The 18,482-nt window shown below is 44.7% G+C and overlaps 1 protein-coding gene across 5 annotated transcripts in view; it reads left to right on the top strand.

The window, feature by feature from the left end:
- Nucleotides 1–17,934, top strand: part of ZFAND6 (zinc finger AN1-type containing 6) — a 54,879-nt gene extending 36,945 nt beyond the window's left edge. For 4 of the 5 annotated variants that reach the window (XM_044438527.1, XM_044438530.1, XM_044438531.1 and 1 more), the window contains 3 exons: nt 7,286–7,507; nt 15,238–15,351; nt 17,736–17,934. In XM_044438527.1, coding sequence (XP_044294462.1) covers nt 7,286–7,507; nt 15,238–15,351; nt 17,736–17,884 — 485 coding nt within the window. In that variant the 3' untranslated portion in view covers nt 17,885–17,934. The remainder of the gene's footprint in view (nt 1–7,285; nt 7,508–15,237; nt 15,352–17,735) is intronic. The other variant, XM_044438532.1, reaches the window with a different exon arrangement.
- Nucleotides 17,935–18,482: the final 548 nt, after the last annotated feature.

Genomic DNA, 18,482 nt, shown 5'->3' with positions numbered 1-18,482 from the left:
TAATCTTACCAGCTTCAAAGTCGGACTAATAAGAAGTAAGCCTGCAACTACCTGCAATATTTGAAATTGCCCTGTGTTTATATCTTGCATCAGTCAGTACTATACGAAAGGGTTCCTGTAGAGATTAATGCCACAGCCTTCAGCGTTTTCAGATGTTCAGGTTATTTTTTTGAGAATCCAAGCTTCAACGGCCTTGCTCAGCTGACGTTCACTCATTCCACTGTGTAGTTTCACAAAAAGGGGTGATCCCTGTGGGTTTTATCAGACCAAGGATAGCACAGTGTGCTCCAGATGGTTTGAACTACAAGTTCCATTAGCCTTGCTCACTAGTCATAGTGTCTGAAGCTGATGGGCTTCAAAACACCTGGAGGGTGCCTTTTAGTTGGATTGGTTCATGCTCCTGTTGGATCCTCAAGTTTTCCAGCAAAGTCAAGGGGAACTTTCATGTTTTCTGTCAATTGTGCTGTATGTAGCAGTACTTTCTAAAGTGTTAGCTTTTTGTTGCAAACAATACTCCCAGGATACCTTAAAGGCTAATAAATGTATTGTGTCATGAACTTATTTTGGGCTTATGCCAATGCCCCTCCTTAATCTTTAATTTAGGACTTCTGTTTTGTTTGTGCTGTTTTAAAAACCAGTAATGCAATTCTAGGAAATTCCTCTTCCAAAACAACTAGATTTCTCAGTAGAACTTAACCTTTTCTGGGCAGATGTTGGGGCATCTTTGTGGCCTTCAGACATAGCGGAAAATGGAGAGGCAGGCAAAAAACCTATCTTGTCCATTTCAGATGTGTTTCAAAAAACTTAATGCATGTCCTTTCAGCTTCTAGGAAAATTCTGTTCAGTACTGAGTGCTTGGTGCAACTTACTCCCTTGTTAAGGGTGCATGGGATTATCTGAGTGTTTCCAAAGTGCAAAGATACAAGCACCGCTGTGCGCCTCCCCCCCCCCCCCCGGTCTCTCGCTCGCTCTCTCTCTCAAGATGCACCATTATGGCTTCACCACAGCTTTACTCAATGAGTACTGTTATGGGCAATCTGCCAAAATACTTATCTGTCCCTTAGAGACAGCTTAAGCCAGTCCCTGGTCATGTGCTTCAGCAGCCTGTGCCCTTAGATACCAGACAGTAATACCCAAACCATGGTGTGGCTCAAAGTACAGGGGTGCTTTCTCTTTCCTCCCATTGCTGTCGCTTCTCATTAGACCGGCCTCCTCCAACCCAGCGCTCTTCAGGTCTGTTGGGCTACATTTTCCACCAGCTGACATGGCTTAGTTGGGGTGATGGAAACTGCAGTCCAGCAGATCTGGAGATCTCCCGGTTGGTGGCAGCCACACTAGTACAGTGCGGGGTTTCTTGTCTTTCCCCCATAGATCCTCAAGCAGGCACTTCCAGTGTTGCATTGGTGTGCTGGTATGAAAGCTTTTGATGGGCAGACACCATACTTTCAGTGTTTACTGTCTGGACTTTTAGTTTCCTCATCTTGAAAACGAAGTGCCTTGTTCTAGACTAGATTATTATTATTATTATTATTATAACATTTCTAGATGAATTGTCTAGCTCAGCCATCGTTCCTCAGATTGGTGGCAGCTCTAGCAGGGGCTCAATTCCCATCTGCCGTGGCCTGCGCACTGTTTAACTAGAGATTCCAGGGCTGAAAATGGGCCTGCCTGCACGCAGAGCATGTTCTCCATGGCTGAGCTACAGGCCCTCCTTTGCATGGAGCTCTGGCTACTGGCCTTGACCATTTCTAGAGCATCGGCTAGAGCGGCCTGTGTATGCTTCTGTGAGTACGCCATAAACCAGGAGTGGGCAGCCATTTTCTGGCATGGATGCCAGCAGGTAGGGCCATGGGTAGCAAGGCCAGAATACAATGAGGAGGTTTCCCTTTCTCCTTCCTGCCACTCCCTTGCCTTTCTTCTTCTGCCTTCCCATGCAGCAGGCTGTCAGAAAAGGAGCCGGCTGCTCTTGCAGGAGGTCTGAACCGATAGCTTGCAGAGGGGTTTTGAAACTGGGCTGAGGACTTTGTGCAGCCCTGGACCTACAATGTACCTCCATCTCAGATCCATACCATTTGGAAGCTTATAATGCTGTGTGGTGAGAAGCAAAATCTTAAGAGATGAGATCCAGAGGCCTAGTCTAGCCCAGGCACCTCCTTTAGATCCAAGGATACTTAGGAAGAAACAAAAACACCTGGGTAAAAGATGATACACAATTCTGTTGAATACAAGGATGAAGCATGGGTGCAGTGTATGAAGAAGCAAAATATAGCTTGCGTTCCCCTTTTCTTGGTGGCTGTGTTGGTTTCCGGAATAGGCCAGGGGTGCTATGTGGACCTCCAAAGGAGCCTGAAGAAGCACATCAGTTCCCCCAACCAAGAAGGAAAGATGCCTCTCTTGCCATGGATTTTATAAAGTCTTTCCCTCCCCGCTCACTATTCATTGTGTATAGGCTCTAACCACTACACTCCCTGGTCCGTCCCTGGTCCATCACTTCAGGTCCGTCCCTGAAGAAAAGGACGGACAAAGCCACTTCCATAAGACAAACGGTCTCATTCCTAGAGTAGAAGCAGCTCTTATGTGCAGAATGATTAGGGAAGGCAGCACTGAGGCTCTGCCTAGCAAGCTGAAAGTTGTCAGCCCTTGGAGTGACCACGAGAAACTATCCTGACTTTGGGATCCTGGGAACGTGCATCACGCTGCTATCTGCTGAACCTTAATAACTTTCTTGCCATTGTTCTGGTAATGCCCATACAATGCAGGTGACGCGCAGTGATCTTTGCAACCCTTCTGAAATTTGGCCTTGCAATAAAGCTGTAATAAGTGCAATGGCCCAAGAAAGCTGTAGGGGTGTTGTGTGTGTTGGAGTGATGGGGGACACCGAAACTGTGTGCCAGAACATTGGAGAAAAGTGGGCTTAACCAAAGGCCCAGGCAGGCTTCTCACTTGTTACGAGGGCTTGAGTTTTTTCCCCCGATGTTGCAAAGTTTTCTAGCATTTGCTTTAGTTTATATGGATAAGTTTCCATCCTTGTAAAATAAGCACATACATGCAGGATATTTTGGCATTCGTCTCTGCATGTTTAGGAAATCCTGCAAATACCCCAAAGGCTAAGTTAAGTCAAAAACCACACCAAAATCTCTGAAAACAATTCTTTAATGAAACCAAAAACAGTTTAAAATTAATTGAAATCACACATCAGGGGAATGAGAACCATGTCTTCATGCTAAGAAGGCAGAAGATGGCAAACTTGTGTACTGACTTGGGTTCCCTGCCAGAGGAAAAAAGGCAGGGTATAAATTTAATGCAATTAGGCAATTTGAATCAGCTTCAGTGCACTGTGGGCATGATCATGGAGAAGGGAGACAAGAAAGAAATGCTAATTTCAGAGATGATTTCAGTGGAGGGGGTAGGAAGGAATTGAGGAGGCTGAGCAAATGTAGGGGTTTTGAAAGTTGGTAGGAAGGCATGAAGGAGTGGCAGAGCTCGAAAGCCAAGGGGATTTAGGGTTTGGAAGCAGGTAGAATATTAGGGAAAGCGGGGTGCGGGGGGAGAAGAAATGGGGTTATAGATTATTTAAAAAGAAAAGAGAAGACATTGCAAAGATTTACCTATTTACATCTGCCGACTTGCAAAGTTCTGCTGAGCTCCTTCTCAGGGAGGATTTTTGAGCAAAATGTGGGAGGGGTCCCTCTTGGATGGGAGGGCACTTCTTCCCCCCTTCCCCCTCCCCACCTTGTGTGTGTGTGTGTGTGTTCTGTGGATTTCAGTTACTCTTTTTATACTACCTTATGGAACCTTTTTCTAAGGTTGCTCATAGATCTTGGAAAATGGATTCTTGCATATCAGACATCGAGGGAAGAAAGAAAACAATGAGCTCTTCTCTCCTGCATGATGTGTGGAAAGCATCTAGGTGACCAAGGAAGCCATGTAGGGGGATGTCGGTGACTAAGGAGCCACGTTAAGCATACCTGCTTACACCACATTGGGTTTCCAGGATGCCACTGCTTTAAAAGAAGTTGAATTCTTCGTTTTCCCTTCTATTTGGCCTTAACAGCTTAGGAAATATTTCATTATAGTGTCTTCTGTGGTTGTACTTTTGACACAAAATATGAATTTTGCGGTTGCCAACATTGAGGAATTAAGGTAATCCAAGTACAATGGCTGGACAGAAATTGTACACAAGAAATTGCACTCCTGTTGGGAAATCGGGGGCCTCACCTGCTTTTTTTTTTTTTTTTTTGCCCTCCACAGATACCAAAAATCCCCAGTCCCCTTCCAGTTGTGAACCCTTTCTGTTCCAAATGGCACATTTTGAAAGGGGGTGCTTCATAACATCAGACTTGGGCTGCAGGAAGAGCTAGGTAATGCTCAAGGGAGAGCTCCCCCTGCATGCACATGCAAACATGTACACATACACAGGAGGAGGAGGAATTGCCTGCATGCATTCAGTAATTTGCATGGAGGTCCTGAGGCACAAGGGGAATTAGGAGTTTGCATAACCCAACTGGTACAAGGGAAGCATCTGTTTAATTCCCCACACTGTTTCACAAGGGTGACTTGAAAATTTTGTGCAGGAAATGTGGGATATAAAGCTCAAGAAACAGATAGATGGAAGCAGGGAGAAGGCCTATGCAAAATAAAAGCAGTCTGGCAAAATGGGATGCCATATCTTTATATCTTGGGTTCCTAGAACTCTCTAGCCATTACATGCTCCTCTAGGTTATGTCTATACCTAGTCTGCATTTCAAGATAAAATAGTCTGCATTTTAATGGCCTACATTTCAAGCTAAGGTAGACAATTGAAGATTTAAAGTGAGTTCACAGCCCTTTTATTATTTATTAAGAGCATTTTACCAAGTTTCTCAGTGGAAAAAAGTTTCTAGAGTGCCTTACTAAAATCAGTACTTAGCCAGTTTGTACCTTCAGGCTTACAGTCTGCAAAACAAAAGGAAAGCAGACCCACAGGGAAGAGGGGAAAATAATCTCTGGCAGTAGTTTTAAGTCTTCATATTGACCGGCTTGATTGGCAACAGTGTGAGGAAGGGAGAAAAGGAAGAAGTCAAACATTGCTGGCTCCTCCGCAGAGCCGATGGAGTGGCTATGTTTCCCTTCTCTCGCAGCCAGATGTAATATTTAGGCTGTCTTTCTCGTATTCTGCTTCTAAAAGCCTGTGTCTGAAGATACATGACATGTGTTTTCTTTTGGGAGATCACATGTTAGAGTCATGTGCAGTGAACGTTCATGGACTCATAGAACAGGGTCCGAAGGGGCCTGTAAAGCCATCAAGTCCAACCCCTGCTCAATTCGGGACTCCAAGATAAAGGCACCAGATAGTTGTGCAACTGCCTCTTGAATGCTTCCAGTATGGGGTACTTTCCTAGGTAATCAGTTCCTGTGCTGTGCTGCTCTGACAGTCAAGAAAGTTTTCCTGAAGTCCAGCCCAAATGTGGCTTCCTGTTACTTGAGCCCATCATTCTGTGTCCTGCACTTTGGCATGACAGAGATGATATCCTGAGGTGCCTCTTTTAGACCACCTGTTAAAACTCATCTGAAGAGTATGCTGCTAGATGGGCTGGTGTGTAAATTATATGGATGGTATGGATCCATACAAAATCCAGTAAGGAGGAAATATTTCTGTATTAAGGTGCTATTTGTACATAGCATTGTGCTGGACCTTTGTGTGGAACAACTCAATGTGACTTCAGTTTAAGATCAGGCAATGCTGCTGCTTCTAAACTGTAGCTGAGTACTTTGAACGTAAGGACATAAATGCCATGCTGGATCAGACCAAAGGTCCACCCTGTCCTAGACACTGGCAAAACAGCTGTCTGCAGGATTGCTCAAGCAGGATAACCTCCTCCTGCCCAGCTCCTCAGCAACTGATGTATGCAGGCATGGCGTCTCTGGGAAAAGAGGTAGCACATAGCCAGCAAGGCTAGTAGCCACTGATAGCCTCTTCCCTCGCGAATCCGTGCAATCCCATTTTAAAGCCATCCAGATTGGTGGCTGTCACCATTTCCATGGCAGTGGGGAGCATGAATTAAGCTATGCAGAGGAACTGCTAGCACCGGCATGGATGTATGTGTCCACCTGACCTAGTAAAATGTATCTTCCTATTAGCTATTGCTCATTCTAGTGTCTAATCAGTTGTTTCAGGCTTCAAGTCCAATCGACCCCAGTCAATGTGGTCAGGGATTCTGAGGGTTGTAGTCCACAGTATCTGGAAGGCACCAAGCTGGAGATGGCTGATCTTCTCTGGTTGATCAGTAGTGATTATTCAAGGTCTTGGGAAGAGGTGAAAGGTTGCTTGAGCTGGAAGTAGCAAGGCTTGAGGCCCACCACTGGCTCAGATTCCTGAAGACAGGCATTTTAGTATTCGACTCGCCATTCTGATGGGGTTGTGTGAATGGATATTTGGATAACCTGAGTGTGACTCTTCTGCAAGACCAATGTCCTTCTGTATGCCACGTTTAACAGGAAGAAGTTCCACACACATCTACCCACTGTGTTTTTTGCTTTGGTATGCATATATGCTCATCTACATTTGATATATTTCTGTATGGAAATACTTTCTGTCTAGTGGGAGAAGGGTGCATGTGAACTGATGCTTTTTCTTTATTAAACAAGTATATGGCATTTTATGGGTGGCTTCAGGAAGGTGTTCTACATGGAGCAGAATTATGCAGGAGTTTTTACATACCTTCAGAAGTGAGGACTCTCTTCTAGAGACCTTAAAAGTGAAATGAGAAAATGCCATTTGTGTTGTTTGCTAATATGTCTATTAAATTGCATTTCTAATATTCTCCCTTTTAGAGTGCCTGTTTCTCTGTGCTAAAAGACACACCATTCTAAATTCCCCCTACACTGACAACACAAAAGAGCTGACCCTATATAGTTAAGGAAAAAGGGGAGGGGGAGGCTTTTTGCCAAGCTACTCTGAAGTGGAAAAAATTACGTTCACGTCTTTACACCAGGCTATCCTCCTGTATTTCCTATATTCTGTTTCCAGTGATAACAGAGTAGGTCAGATCTGGATCCCATACTATACGATTCATCTCCAGTAGCAGTGCAGCCTTCAACCTGATGCATTAACAGAGTTGAAGAAGTTCTGCATTGTTGTAGCCCAAAATTGAAAGTGTGTGTGTGTCGCTTTTGGTGGGCTGTTTAACAGTAAACAAACACAAGCAAGTTTAAAACTGAGAAGACAACCTGTTTTTTAAATATATATATATATAGATATATATCAAAATACATACCTATATTACATGTCCCATTGAACAAATAGAACCAACATCAGTGGATCTTGCCGAGACAATTTCAATAGACAGTACCGGAGAGGAATTGTCGATGGATAACTCAGATTTACCTGGCACTACCAGGGGCTCAGAAACAGAGTGTGATTATGACGCAAGCCTAGAAAATAATATAGACGATCCCGATTTCCCGGATGACAGTGCGAGAGTGAAAACGAAGAGGCGTGATACAGATTTAACACTAAACACAGTAGGTAAGTGAGCTTCCTTGTTAATGGTAGGTTCTAACAGTGATTCCCAAACTGTGTGCAAGAACTTGAGAGGAGCTGGCGTGTACCTTCAGAAAAATAGCTACCTTCTAGGACGTAGCCACTGTGTAGAGATGCCCAAGCATATTAGTTGCTTGTACATGTGCCCACCCCGCCTGCCCTTTCCTTTTCTCTTGCTGCCCCTGCCAGCAAAGTGTTATCCCAAAAGAAGGATGTAATGAGGCACTAGGTTTCCCTGATCTTGGATTCCTGGTTCCCTATTTGGTACAACCAAGAGGCAGCAGGTAAATCCCAGAAGCATCATGATTGCCAAGAAAATACAGTCTTATCCCTGAACTTTGGCTGACTGGGCACGGAAATCTTAACTCTGCTCTTCTACTGTTGCTGAGAGGATGCCTCCACCCTCGTTCCAAGAGCTGATTTGAGAAGCAGCAGGTGTATTGTTCTGATAAGTAGCCCAGTGAGCCAACTGTGTCTCCAGTCTTAATCCTCGCAAGGGAGAATCTGTGCCCCAGCTATCAAATGTCTAGGAAACACTGTCTTGTCAAACAAAGGCCAGGAGCTTCCCATTCCAATAGTGTGAAGACAGATGTGATTTGTTAAACCCACTGATTTCAAAGATAGACATCTTTCTCTGTGTGTTTCCTTTGTCTCCTTGGAGTGAATGGCAACTCAAGCGTGCTATACAGTCTGGATCATGCCTGTCTTGCCACTTGGCATTAAAAGGCAGACCTCAAACATGTCTGATAGCCCTTTCTTGTCCTCATCTTTGGTGTGAATATTGTCCTCTACTTGCAGAATGCTCCTCCTATCATACTTAACGCTGCTTAGTTCGTTCTTGAATGCATGGTGTGGTCTATTTTTAAGCTGTTCTTTTTAGCTGCCTTCTGACAGCTTGCAAGTGTTCTGCTCCTATGAGCTTTCTGTCTTTTCTGCATGTTTCTGTATTTGAATGTTTGTACCTCTCTATTCAATGTCATAATTTTGTGCTAATAATCTTCCCCTCTATTCATGCTTCTATTTGCAGCCTCAAAACTTTCAACTTCATGCTGTTCAACATGGAATGAGAGGGTTGCAGATAAAATAAGTGTAACCATGAAATGCAGTCTTCTTGCTGTGTGAGATTTTGCGTTTTTTCCATCAAATGTGTTTGTTATGGAGTTGTGGGATCCTCTCTCTCTCTCTCTCTCTCTCTCTCTCTCTCTCTCTCTCTCTCTCTCTGTGTGTGTGTGTGTGTGTGTGTGTGTGTGTGTGTGTGTGTGTGTTTCTTTCTCTTAGTTGGCCATTTTTTCTCTGGCCATCAACACATTCCAGGAGAAGTCACCCTGAAATTAAGCAGATGACCACTTGCAGAATGTAAAAGAAATGGGATCATTGGAAAGCTTCATAAGAGCTACTTTGGGTGTGTACCCAAGGGCTTCTTTTCTCAGTTAGATTCTCTTTTCTTCCTGCGAATATGCAGTAGTTCCTTCATGTCATATTACAAAATGCTGCAAAACTCCCCAGTTCCAAAAGCAATCTGACGTGACTGAGGGAGCAAAGGAAGTGATCTCATACCCTTTCTGCTCTTTGAAACACCCATAATTTGTTGACTTGGAAGGCACCTAGGAGGCTCCCTAATCCAGGCCCCTTATCCATATAGTCTTCTTGCAGCTGCACCACCCCTGACAAATAGCCGTCTGGCCTCTGTGAATGCTTTCATTGCCCTTCCAGCATGTGCCAGTTGACTCTGACTGGCTTTTTAGGGTCCAGGTCTCAATATTGTATTGCCTGTTGATGGCCCCCTTGAAGTGAAGGGTTAGGCTTGAACTTCCAAGCTGCTCTAATCCCCACCCTAGAATTCTGACCTGGAATTGGGGCCCTGTGCAGCGGGGTGGAAGGAAGGTGTAATTGCTACATACAGATTGCAAGCAGTGGCTTGCCTGTTTCACTGTAGTTTAAAGTAGCCACAGTGCATGCCGGGCACTGTTTGTACACTGATGGGTACGACTTGTCATATTATCAGGCAGCATGGGTCATTAAAAAGGGAAGTAGCCCTCCAATAAACTGTGGGATGGTATGGGTTTATTTGAGGGTTGTTTTCCCCATCAAGTAACCTTTGGTTCAGACAACAGAACAAGCTGCGCCCTGGTTGGTAATGCGCCAAGCACTGCAGCCTGCACTGAATAAGCCTTAGTGGTTTACCTAAGCTACCATGGTTCTGCAAACCAACCAGGCTGATGCCTGTTTGAACCCAGAGTTGCCTAAAGTGAAAGTCCACATTTTTGCTTGTCTTCCTCTTTGTGAGAGAATGTTTCTTCACTCTCTGTCAAGGGTGCTGGAAGAATGACCACCCTTTCTTTTTAAGCAGAGGTGGAGCATCTGGCTATTGTCCAAACAGCAGCCGGATCCTTCTCTGCTGGCATGTGGCTGAGACTCTCAGAGAACCTTCTTCTAGTCATGTTCTCCCTTCTTGGTGATCTTGGTGAACTACTTGCTAAAATCTGACTTTCTAGCCTCTTTCCACATGGGTAGCTTTCAGAGTAGGCCAGAAATCAACAAAGCATGTGAACAGTGTAGTACACCCATGCCTCCAACTCCTTGGGTACGTTGCTGTTGCTTTCCCAAGCGGATGCATAGCTTAAGTGAAGTTGAGCCATGGCCTTTTTGAGTCGCTGCTTTTATTTTTAGCCAGTACCCTATACCAGTTCACCTGTTAGAATGGTGGACCAAAGATTCTGGTCTTGTTTTATTCTATAGGTCTGCCTTCCCCAAGCTGGCACCCTCCAGATGTATTGGACTGCAACTCCCATGATTCCCAGCCTGCATGGCAGTGGCATATCTGGAGGACGTCTGTAGCTGAAGTCTCCCTTGCTACTAGCACAATGTTTCCTGAATGTCTAGGACCTGAAGCAGTTATTATTACAATTATTGCTTGAATTGCAATTGAACATCAGGAGCTGTTTAGTGAACCACCCCATTGATGCTGCCTCCTTGTTTAGCTCTCCAGATTGTCCCATTTGTGACTCAGAGATGGGTTGGCACTTTCAGGCCCATGGTGGGACTTCCCTCCATCAATCCACATTAACGGGAGGGTGCATCAGAGAACAGGTGCCATTTTCCTTCCCTTCCTCCTTCAGGAGGCGACCTCTTTCCATACACTGGCAGACCAGCAGGGAGATAGGTGCTGTCTGTGGTTCTCTCTACACTCCACAGGTTGTTGCTCCAAATCAGTCCAGTGTATTGGCTTGGCTTGACGGTCTGCTTAGTCCCTCTAGGACAGCCTTCCCCCACCTCATGCTTTGCAGATGTGTTGAACTATCAGGCCTGTTGATGCTCAGCCAGCATGGCCGTTGGGAGGCGCAATCTAATCCATCTGGACGGGCTTCAGAGTGAGGAAAGTTGCTTCAGGATAGGGGTGGGGAAGATGTGGCCATCCATAGGTTGTTGAACTGCAGTTCCCATAGGCAACAGTGATGTATGATAGGAGTTGCAGTCCAGCAGCATCTGGCAAGGCATGTGTTTCCCACCCTGGTTCTTGGCACAGAATGTGGGAATTTTCTGCTCCAGGTGCCAATTCCTGAATTATTTCTTAGATTGCCCTGGTTTTTCTAACAGACCCTGGCATAGCTAACCGTTTGATAAAAGCCTTCCAACTCTGAGAGTTCTACTTGTTTGCCATTTTTTGATTTTTTTTACACTCTTGTTCATTCCTGTGTCCCAGACCTAACTTTTTGTGCAGTAAGTCAGGAGTTGGTCTTCTAACAGTATTTTGTTTTGGTCTTTCCTTCTTGCCCAGAGCTGTAGATAGCTGTCCCTTGATTGCATTCTCTTTACTATCTCCCTGCGTTTGAAGGTCAGAAAAAGGAATTAAAAGTTCCCCTCTAACTATGCTACCTGCAGCTTGTTCTAACAGTGTCCTTCTTTAAAAAGCTCCAGTTCTTGCTCTTAACTATTCATTTAATGTATTTTTCGCACTATCCTAGGTAAAGGAGCAAATATATGAAACAAAATTCAGGGAGCATATTAACAAACAAACAAAAAATAATTCAAACTTTTATCAATGGCCAACTTTAAAATGGCAATTAAAATGCAAAATGGCAGAATACTCTTTCAAAACAATAAAAAGGCCATGAAATAAACAATAGCCGGAAATGAGTGATTAAATTGCTAGTGTGCCAGAGAACCCCTGGAACAGGACAAGAGACTTTGCTCTGTACTGGAAGACCTGGTGGACGGAAAATATGCATAGCTCCTGGGACCAGAGAAGTTCTGGAACCTACAGAGCCTACTCCTCAGATGCTTCTCCTGTGATTACCTGCCCTGCTTCAGGGGACCTGAAGCACAGTCACTGATGGTGACAGGCTGGGGCAACCTGATCCGGGAAGTGGTGGACCTTTGGGCAGCTTTACACTGAACTGCCCAATGCTCACATGGCACTCCTTCGTCTTCCAGGTCCTTCCTCAGACTCTTCCATAAAGTGGTTGACCTAAGCCATGCTTTCTCCAGCCAGGTTCCTTCCAGTTCCGCTTAACTGTAACATCCATCATTCCCAGCCATCTTAGGAATGCTTGATCCCTTTGTCCTGTCCCCAGCTAAAATTCAGTGTTAACTGTGTTGCATCTCTCCTGTTTACCCCACATAACTCTTGTGACTCCCTTTCCTTCCTGTGTCCCTCATTGTTGGCATTAGGGTCCTGCTGCTCTGTTCTGAAGACACATGATTTAGCAATTTTTCTGAAGCCGAGTTGGTCTAGGCCTGGTCAGAGCCTACGTAGATGCGGTGACAATGTCACACTCAGACCTGGGAAATTGAGGTTTGAATCCCCACTAGCCATGAAGCCAACTGGGTGACTTTGGGCCAATTGTGGACTCTCAGCCTAAGCTGCCTCTCAGGGTGGTGGTTGTGTGTAGAGGAGAACTATGTAAGCTGCCTTGGGTTTCTCCCAAGAATAAAACAAGGTAAGATATGAATGTAGTGTAGCAGTAGATGTGAGATTCATGTCTTCCACCTTGAGCTCTGTGATGAAAGAAAGGCGGGATTCAGGTAGGACTAATTTAGCCTCCAAACTTCTCAGGAACCTCCAATCTCAAGGGAACTTCAGGTTGTTTGTTCCCTTTGGTTTTCATTCTTTGCTTTTGTTTACTTTGTAAAGCGGCACAATCAGTAGGAACAACAAGGCCTAATTCTCCTAGAAAACCAAGCTCTGCTCACGTTCTGCAGAAAACAGGTTAAAAATATTTTTTCGTAGTGCTATAAAAGTTTCGGATTCTCAAGGCCAAAGAACCCCCATGCACAAATCAAAACTTCCCCACAATTGAAGGGGAGTGGGGAGGGCCTTCTTTCCTTTTGTCCCTGGCTTGTCTGGAGGCAATCTTAGGGTAAGAGCCTAGGTTGGTGTTTCCACTGGCCACAAAACAATCTGCAGATAGATAGGAAGCTTCCAGTCAGCTGCTAAATACTCCCAATTGTTAAGCAGCAAGAGGAGACACCAGGACATAAATGCAGCCCCTTTTGGCTAATCTCTGCCTTGTCTGAGCATGCCAACCCATCAGTGTCTAGCTCCAGTAACCCCAGCCAGTATTGCCAGTGGCTGGGGCTGACCGTATGGAGCCCAACAAGATCCAGAGGACCATGAGTTTTCCAGCGAATGTTTCAAGAGATTACCTGATCCTTTTTGAGCAGTGGTTCAGGGCAGGCTGCTTTGTCTAATTTGCTTGATATTGTGCTAGTACATTCTTATTTGTTCCAAAAACTTGACTGCATAGGAGCATAGGAAGCTGGCTTAGATGGTGTGAGACACTGGGTCTTTCTAACCCAGTGCTTTCACTGGGTTGTGAAGCTTTGTTCTGAAGCTTTCCTGGCCTTACCTGGAGATGTTGGGGATTGAAACTGGAACCTTCTGCATGCCAAAGCAGGTGTCCTCCTCCCAAGCTGTGCTCCCTCCCCTTTACTTCTGCTGATCAGGCAACATTGAAAGGGTTTCCACAGTAACAGGTGGTCGTGGTCATGGCATTGTCATCTTTGGGTTTTGCTGAAAGTGAGCGTTAACTGCCAAAGTAGGGAGAGCCAATGTGCTGGATTGAGAGAAACAAGATCCAGGTTCTAGTCCTCTTCTGGCCAAGAAGCTCACGGGGTGACTTTAGGCGAGTTGTGGGTCGTGCTGGCTGTGAGAGATGGGTGTTGTAGCCCCAGACATTTGAGCCTGCTGCGCTCGTGAAGGTTGATGTAAGGTGAGCTGAAATACAGGACAACAGCCTTGTTTCTCTGGCCTTCTGTCAAGGGTTCCTAAAGTTGCCATATGGAAGCACTGTATAATGTGTGACAGAGTGATCAAGGACTGGTGCTGTCTCACCTGCTGCCCACCAACCGTTGCTGCCACTCAGAACCACTCCCACACAGAAGCAGCTGTTGTCATTGTGTTCCACCTCATTGAAGGCTGCTCCTAACCTAAGACAGCTCTTTGTTGTCATCATTCTGGTTTTCCAGTTTCACGCCTGGGGAAACTGGCAGCAGATGCCAGTGACCAGAGGAACAGTGTGCAGACCTGTCCTCAGGTGCCATAAATGGCTTTATATGAAGTCAGACAATGGTCAGTCTTTGTATTGTCTCTGCTGAAACCAAGTCAGGGCACAGGTTTCAAGCTATGACAGTGCACACGCTACACAGGGGAGGATAGCAGCCCATGAGGGAGCACCTCGCACATGGAGATCAACAGCTGAAGCCCTCTGCAGAGGGAGGTTCAAAGGGGGCAGCCATGGGGATTGTGGAACGCCATCCCAACTGTGGAATACTCTCCCCAACAAGGCCCAGCTGGCACCAATATGCCCCTCGGTCCATGTCAGGATACGACGGGCTGTGGAGTGCGTTAATCAGTTTGTGATTTTCATTGATGTTTCTGCTGTCATGTGGGGATGGTACTTTTATATGTATCCTTTAGTTTTATCATAAGTCATTTTTGGGAAAGTTGCCTGACAGATTTAATAAGGAATAAAGGTATTGCTGACTGAAGCAGCTTTACAGGCAGGAGGTGCTTCCAGCCCTCCCCAGGCATGGTGAGGCCCATGTACGTTTTGCCAGCATGCTGCAGAGCTGTTGGCGGTAGATGGGGATGCTGGACGCTAGCCGTATTGAAGACTCATACATGGAGGAGAAGCAGGCAGAACTTACTGGATATGCCAGGAAATCTGTGCAGCAAGTGTGGGATGTATATCCAGCAGGACACAGCACTGCATGTCTCAAGGGTGGGAGGCACACACAGACCTCCTGCTGAGCAATCCCCGTGGTGTCATTCTTCTATGTGGACAATATTGTCTTTTCCCCGCATTATTTTAAAATCTAACTGCTCTTCATATGAAAGAAAAGCAAGAAAGTCTTGTGGCACATTAAATAAGAAACCTTTTTTACTGACATAAGGATTTGTGGTCATTATCCATTGAAGAAACATCTCCATGCTTGGTTTCATCTTTGTACATCATGTCCCATGACCAGCAGAAAGCTTAACATGACGATAGCTATAAAGCCTTCACAGGAAACTGGGCCCTTCTGCACATAAACAGAAAAGGAATCTGGTTGCAGTTCTGGATGCAGCCTGGCTTCAGCATTTTAGGGACAAATTTAAATCCACAGGACCTGCTATTTGTAAGGTGGGCTTAACTCAGATTTGTTTTGCCCTCGTATTCTGTCTCTCTCCCACTTTTCACACTTTCTCGCTCCTCCTCCTCTTTTCCTCCTAGCCTCAGCGTCAGATAGTGCAGAACCTTCCTGTGAAGAACAAAACAGGTCACTCGACAAACCAAAACAGAAAAAAACCCGCTGCTTCATGTGCCGGAAGAAAGTTGGTCTCACTGGTAAGTTCCTACAGGTTCTGTGCTTGACACTTGAGTTTAGAACAGATAGAAAGAGGTCCCTCATGCACAGCATCTTGAGAGCCACCTTGTCATCCATGCCCTCGACCTCTGCTGCCACCACCTTGATGCCCACGCAAGGTGAGCCTCCCCTTGGCCAGGTAGTCCCCTCATCATTCCTACACAATGACAGTCACCCATATGTGTGTGATGCACAGAGACCATCATGAAGGAAGACAGATTGCTCACTTGTAACAGTCATTCTTCCAGTGGTCATCTGTGCATTCATACAATCTGCACAGTCCGGCTAGCTGTCTCTGTCTGCTTGACTGCCTGGGGATGGTGCAGCCTTTAAGGCACTGAGGGACTGGGCAGGCCCCCTCCCCTTATAGCAGAACTCCAGAGGGGTCAGGCAGCCCTGCCTGCCCTGTGACACCTAGTTGCAGAAGTTTCTTCCAGCCTAGGCCTTCTGTGGTTGCTTAAGCCCGTATGTGTATGAATGCACAGATGACCACTCAAAGAACGACGGTTACAAGTAAGCAACCTGTCTTTTCACCAGCCTTCCAGGTGGAAGTCCTTGTATGTACTGACCAATTGGGTCAGATTTTAGACAGAGAGGGAGGGAGGTCTCCCTGTGATGCTATAATCTACCTGCTTCACACACTAGATAGATACTGAACCACAAAGATTACATATTTCCCACCCACAGTAATAGATGTTAGCAGGAATTCTTAAGGAAGAATGCTGAGCTTGATGAGGGAGATTGCAAATTTTAGTTTCTGATTGAATATATATAATTTAATTCAAATTTCTGTATATTTAATTTATCTTGCCTTAAAATAGGGAGCAGATTTTTTTTAAGGAGCATACCATGGAGAATAAACATTTTAAGTTTGTTTTATATAAATGGTGGTTGTGTCAATTCTATTTATGTTAGCATGCTATTCCTAGATATATATTTATTCATTAATTCATTTAAAGTATTTCTAGGTCAGCTTTCAGTTCTCCCAAGCTGACATACAAAAATGAAATGCATTTTTTTTTTAAAAATCCTGATACGGTAATAAAAACAGCAAACGTTCTGCAAAGCAATAAACTCCAGCATAAAACAACCTACAACACAGCTGCAGCTACAACCTAGTCTGATACAATGTAAGCAGGGTAAGCTTACTACAGTTTTGTAGTTTCCGTCCCTAAACTTGTGCTTTGGAATGGTCTAAAGAGAGTCAGATAAATAAATTTGATCTGATCCTACCCATCCTTCAACAGGTTTTGGTGATCTGTTGTGTTAAGTGTTGAAAGTCTTGAAACAAAAAATCCCCACGGAACTCAGTGTTTCACACAGGCAACATTTCCGACACTCTTCTTCCTCACCACTCATTGCGTAAATACAACTAAGGGCACGGTCCTAGGTTGTGTAGACAGAAAAAAGACTAGAACTCCCAGCACACCTCAGCCAGCCATGCTGCAACTGCAGAACTCTCTTATGCCTGAGCATTTGCAGGAATGGGCCGTCGGGGTTTCATGCTTAGGAAAAAAGCCAACCAATTCCCACTGCTTCCTAGCCGGCATTGTGGCCTAAGAGTTTGATACACAAATTTTTGGTTTTGTGGTATCTGGGGTTTTAACAGATTAATAAGTCTATTTCATATCTAGAATACTGATAAAGGAACATTAAGTCATATACAATCATACTTCACATTTGAAGGAAACCAAATTATATTGTCAAATACAAATAACAGAAAAGCAAATATAAAGTACTAATAAATGTTACCTTAACACATCTGCCATAAAGGAAAAAAAGGTGCTGTAGTATTTGGTCAGCAATCATCCGATAATTTATAAACAGGCTGCTTGAGGAACTCGTTATTTGGTATCTAAAGTGAGTTCTTGACAAGTGCCAGTTCATGGCTTGCTGGGGCGTGGGGTGTGCTGCAGGACCTTTTTCTGGCTGAACGGGAAAAGTATTGCACTCCTAACAAACCACTATCTCCAGGGTGGTGTTTTAAAACTACCTTGCATTGTAAGACTATTTGAAGTTGTCCTTTGCTCAGCAGTACAGATTTGTGTTGGCACTTCATTCTTGCTTTTAATTCTTGTCTGCAGCAGCCACTTTTAGGCTTACTGTTGTTAGCATTATTGTTCCTGTACATGTTTTCCTCACAACTTTTCAATTTGTGTTGAACTGGTAAACTGCTTTTCAAATGATCTGATCTGAAATTTGTATAGTATATTGAAGTAAACAATCTTGTGGTTTTTAATCTTGTTTTTAGTTATGGGGGTGGGTGAGGGAAACAGGCAAGAGCTGTAAATATGTCACCAGCAACAAAAATGAGCCATGCACTTTCCTAATATTAGACACCTTAGATCCTGCCATCTCTTTGCAGGGTTTGAGTGCAGGTGCGGAAACGTTTTCTGTGGTGTACACCGTTACTCAGATGTCCACAGTTGTTCGTACAATTACAAAGCTGATGCCGCTGAGAAAATCAGAAAAGAGAATCCTGTAGTCGTTGGGGAAAAGATCCAGAAGATTTGAACTGCTACTCTTGCTGGAATATTAAAAAAATTGACCATCTGCAGATGAAATTGACTTGAGCTTTTTCCCTCCCCATCCACCTCCCTCTTGTACCCCCTTCTCCTTTTAGTCATCAGGAACGCTGGGATGCTCATCCCGAATCATGCATGTCATCAGAAAATAGAGATTTCCTCCAACCACCCCTTTTAGAACATGACTAAACACTCACGTTTTGCCGTTTTGCCCCTGCCTCCTACAGCTGAAGAGTTAAATACACTTTTTACACTTGTGAGATTCTTTATGAGGCACCTGGGGGCTGTGGAATGAACACCACGGCTATACAAGTATTATACTTTAAAAAGTTTTAATTTTAGTTGAGTGCAGAGGGCTTTTATAATACCGACACGAGATATATCGGACAGCATCAGCGCTTTTTCCCCCTCTAGCACTAAACATGCATGTGTTAACCTGGCCATTTTCCATTTCCTTTTTGTACATAGCTTTTTTTCCTTTCCTCTGCAGCACGATTTCTTTCTTTTTTAATAACGGCACAACTAGCAATCAGTAACTGAATGTATTTTAATCATTATGGCTGCTTGGGTTTCTCCCCCCCCCCCCC

This window comes from Varanus komodoensis, unplaced genomic scaffold (genome assembly GCF_004798865.1).
Source record: "Varanus komodoensis strain SLA01 unplaced genomic scaffold, ASM479886v1 scaffold33, whole genome shotgun sequence".
Taxonomy (NCBI): Eukaryota; Metazoa; Chordata; class Lepidosauria; order Squamata; family Varanidae; genus Varanus; species Varanus komodoensis.
This window is presented reverse-complemented; position numbering and strand designations above follow the sequence as displayed.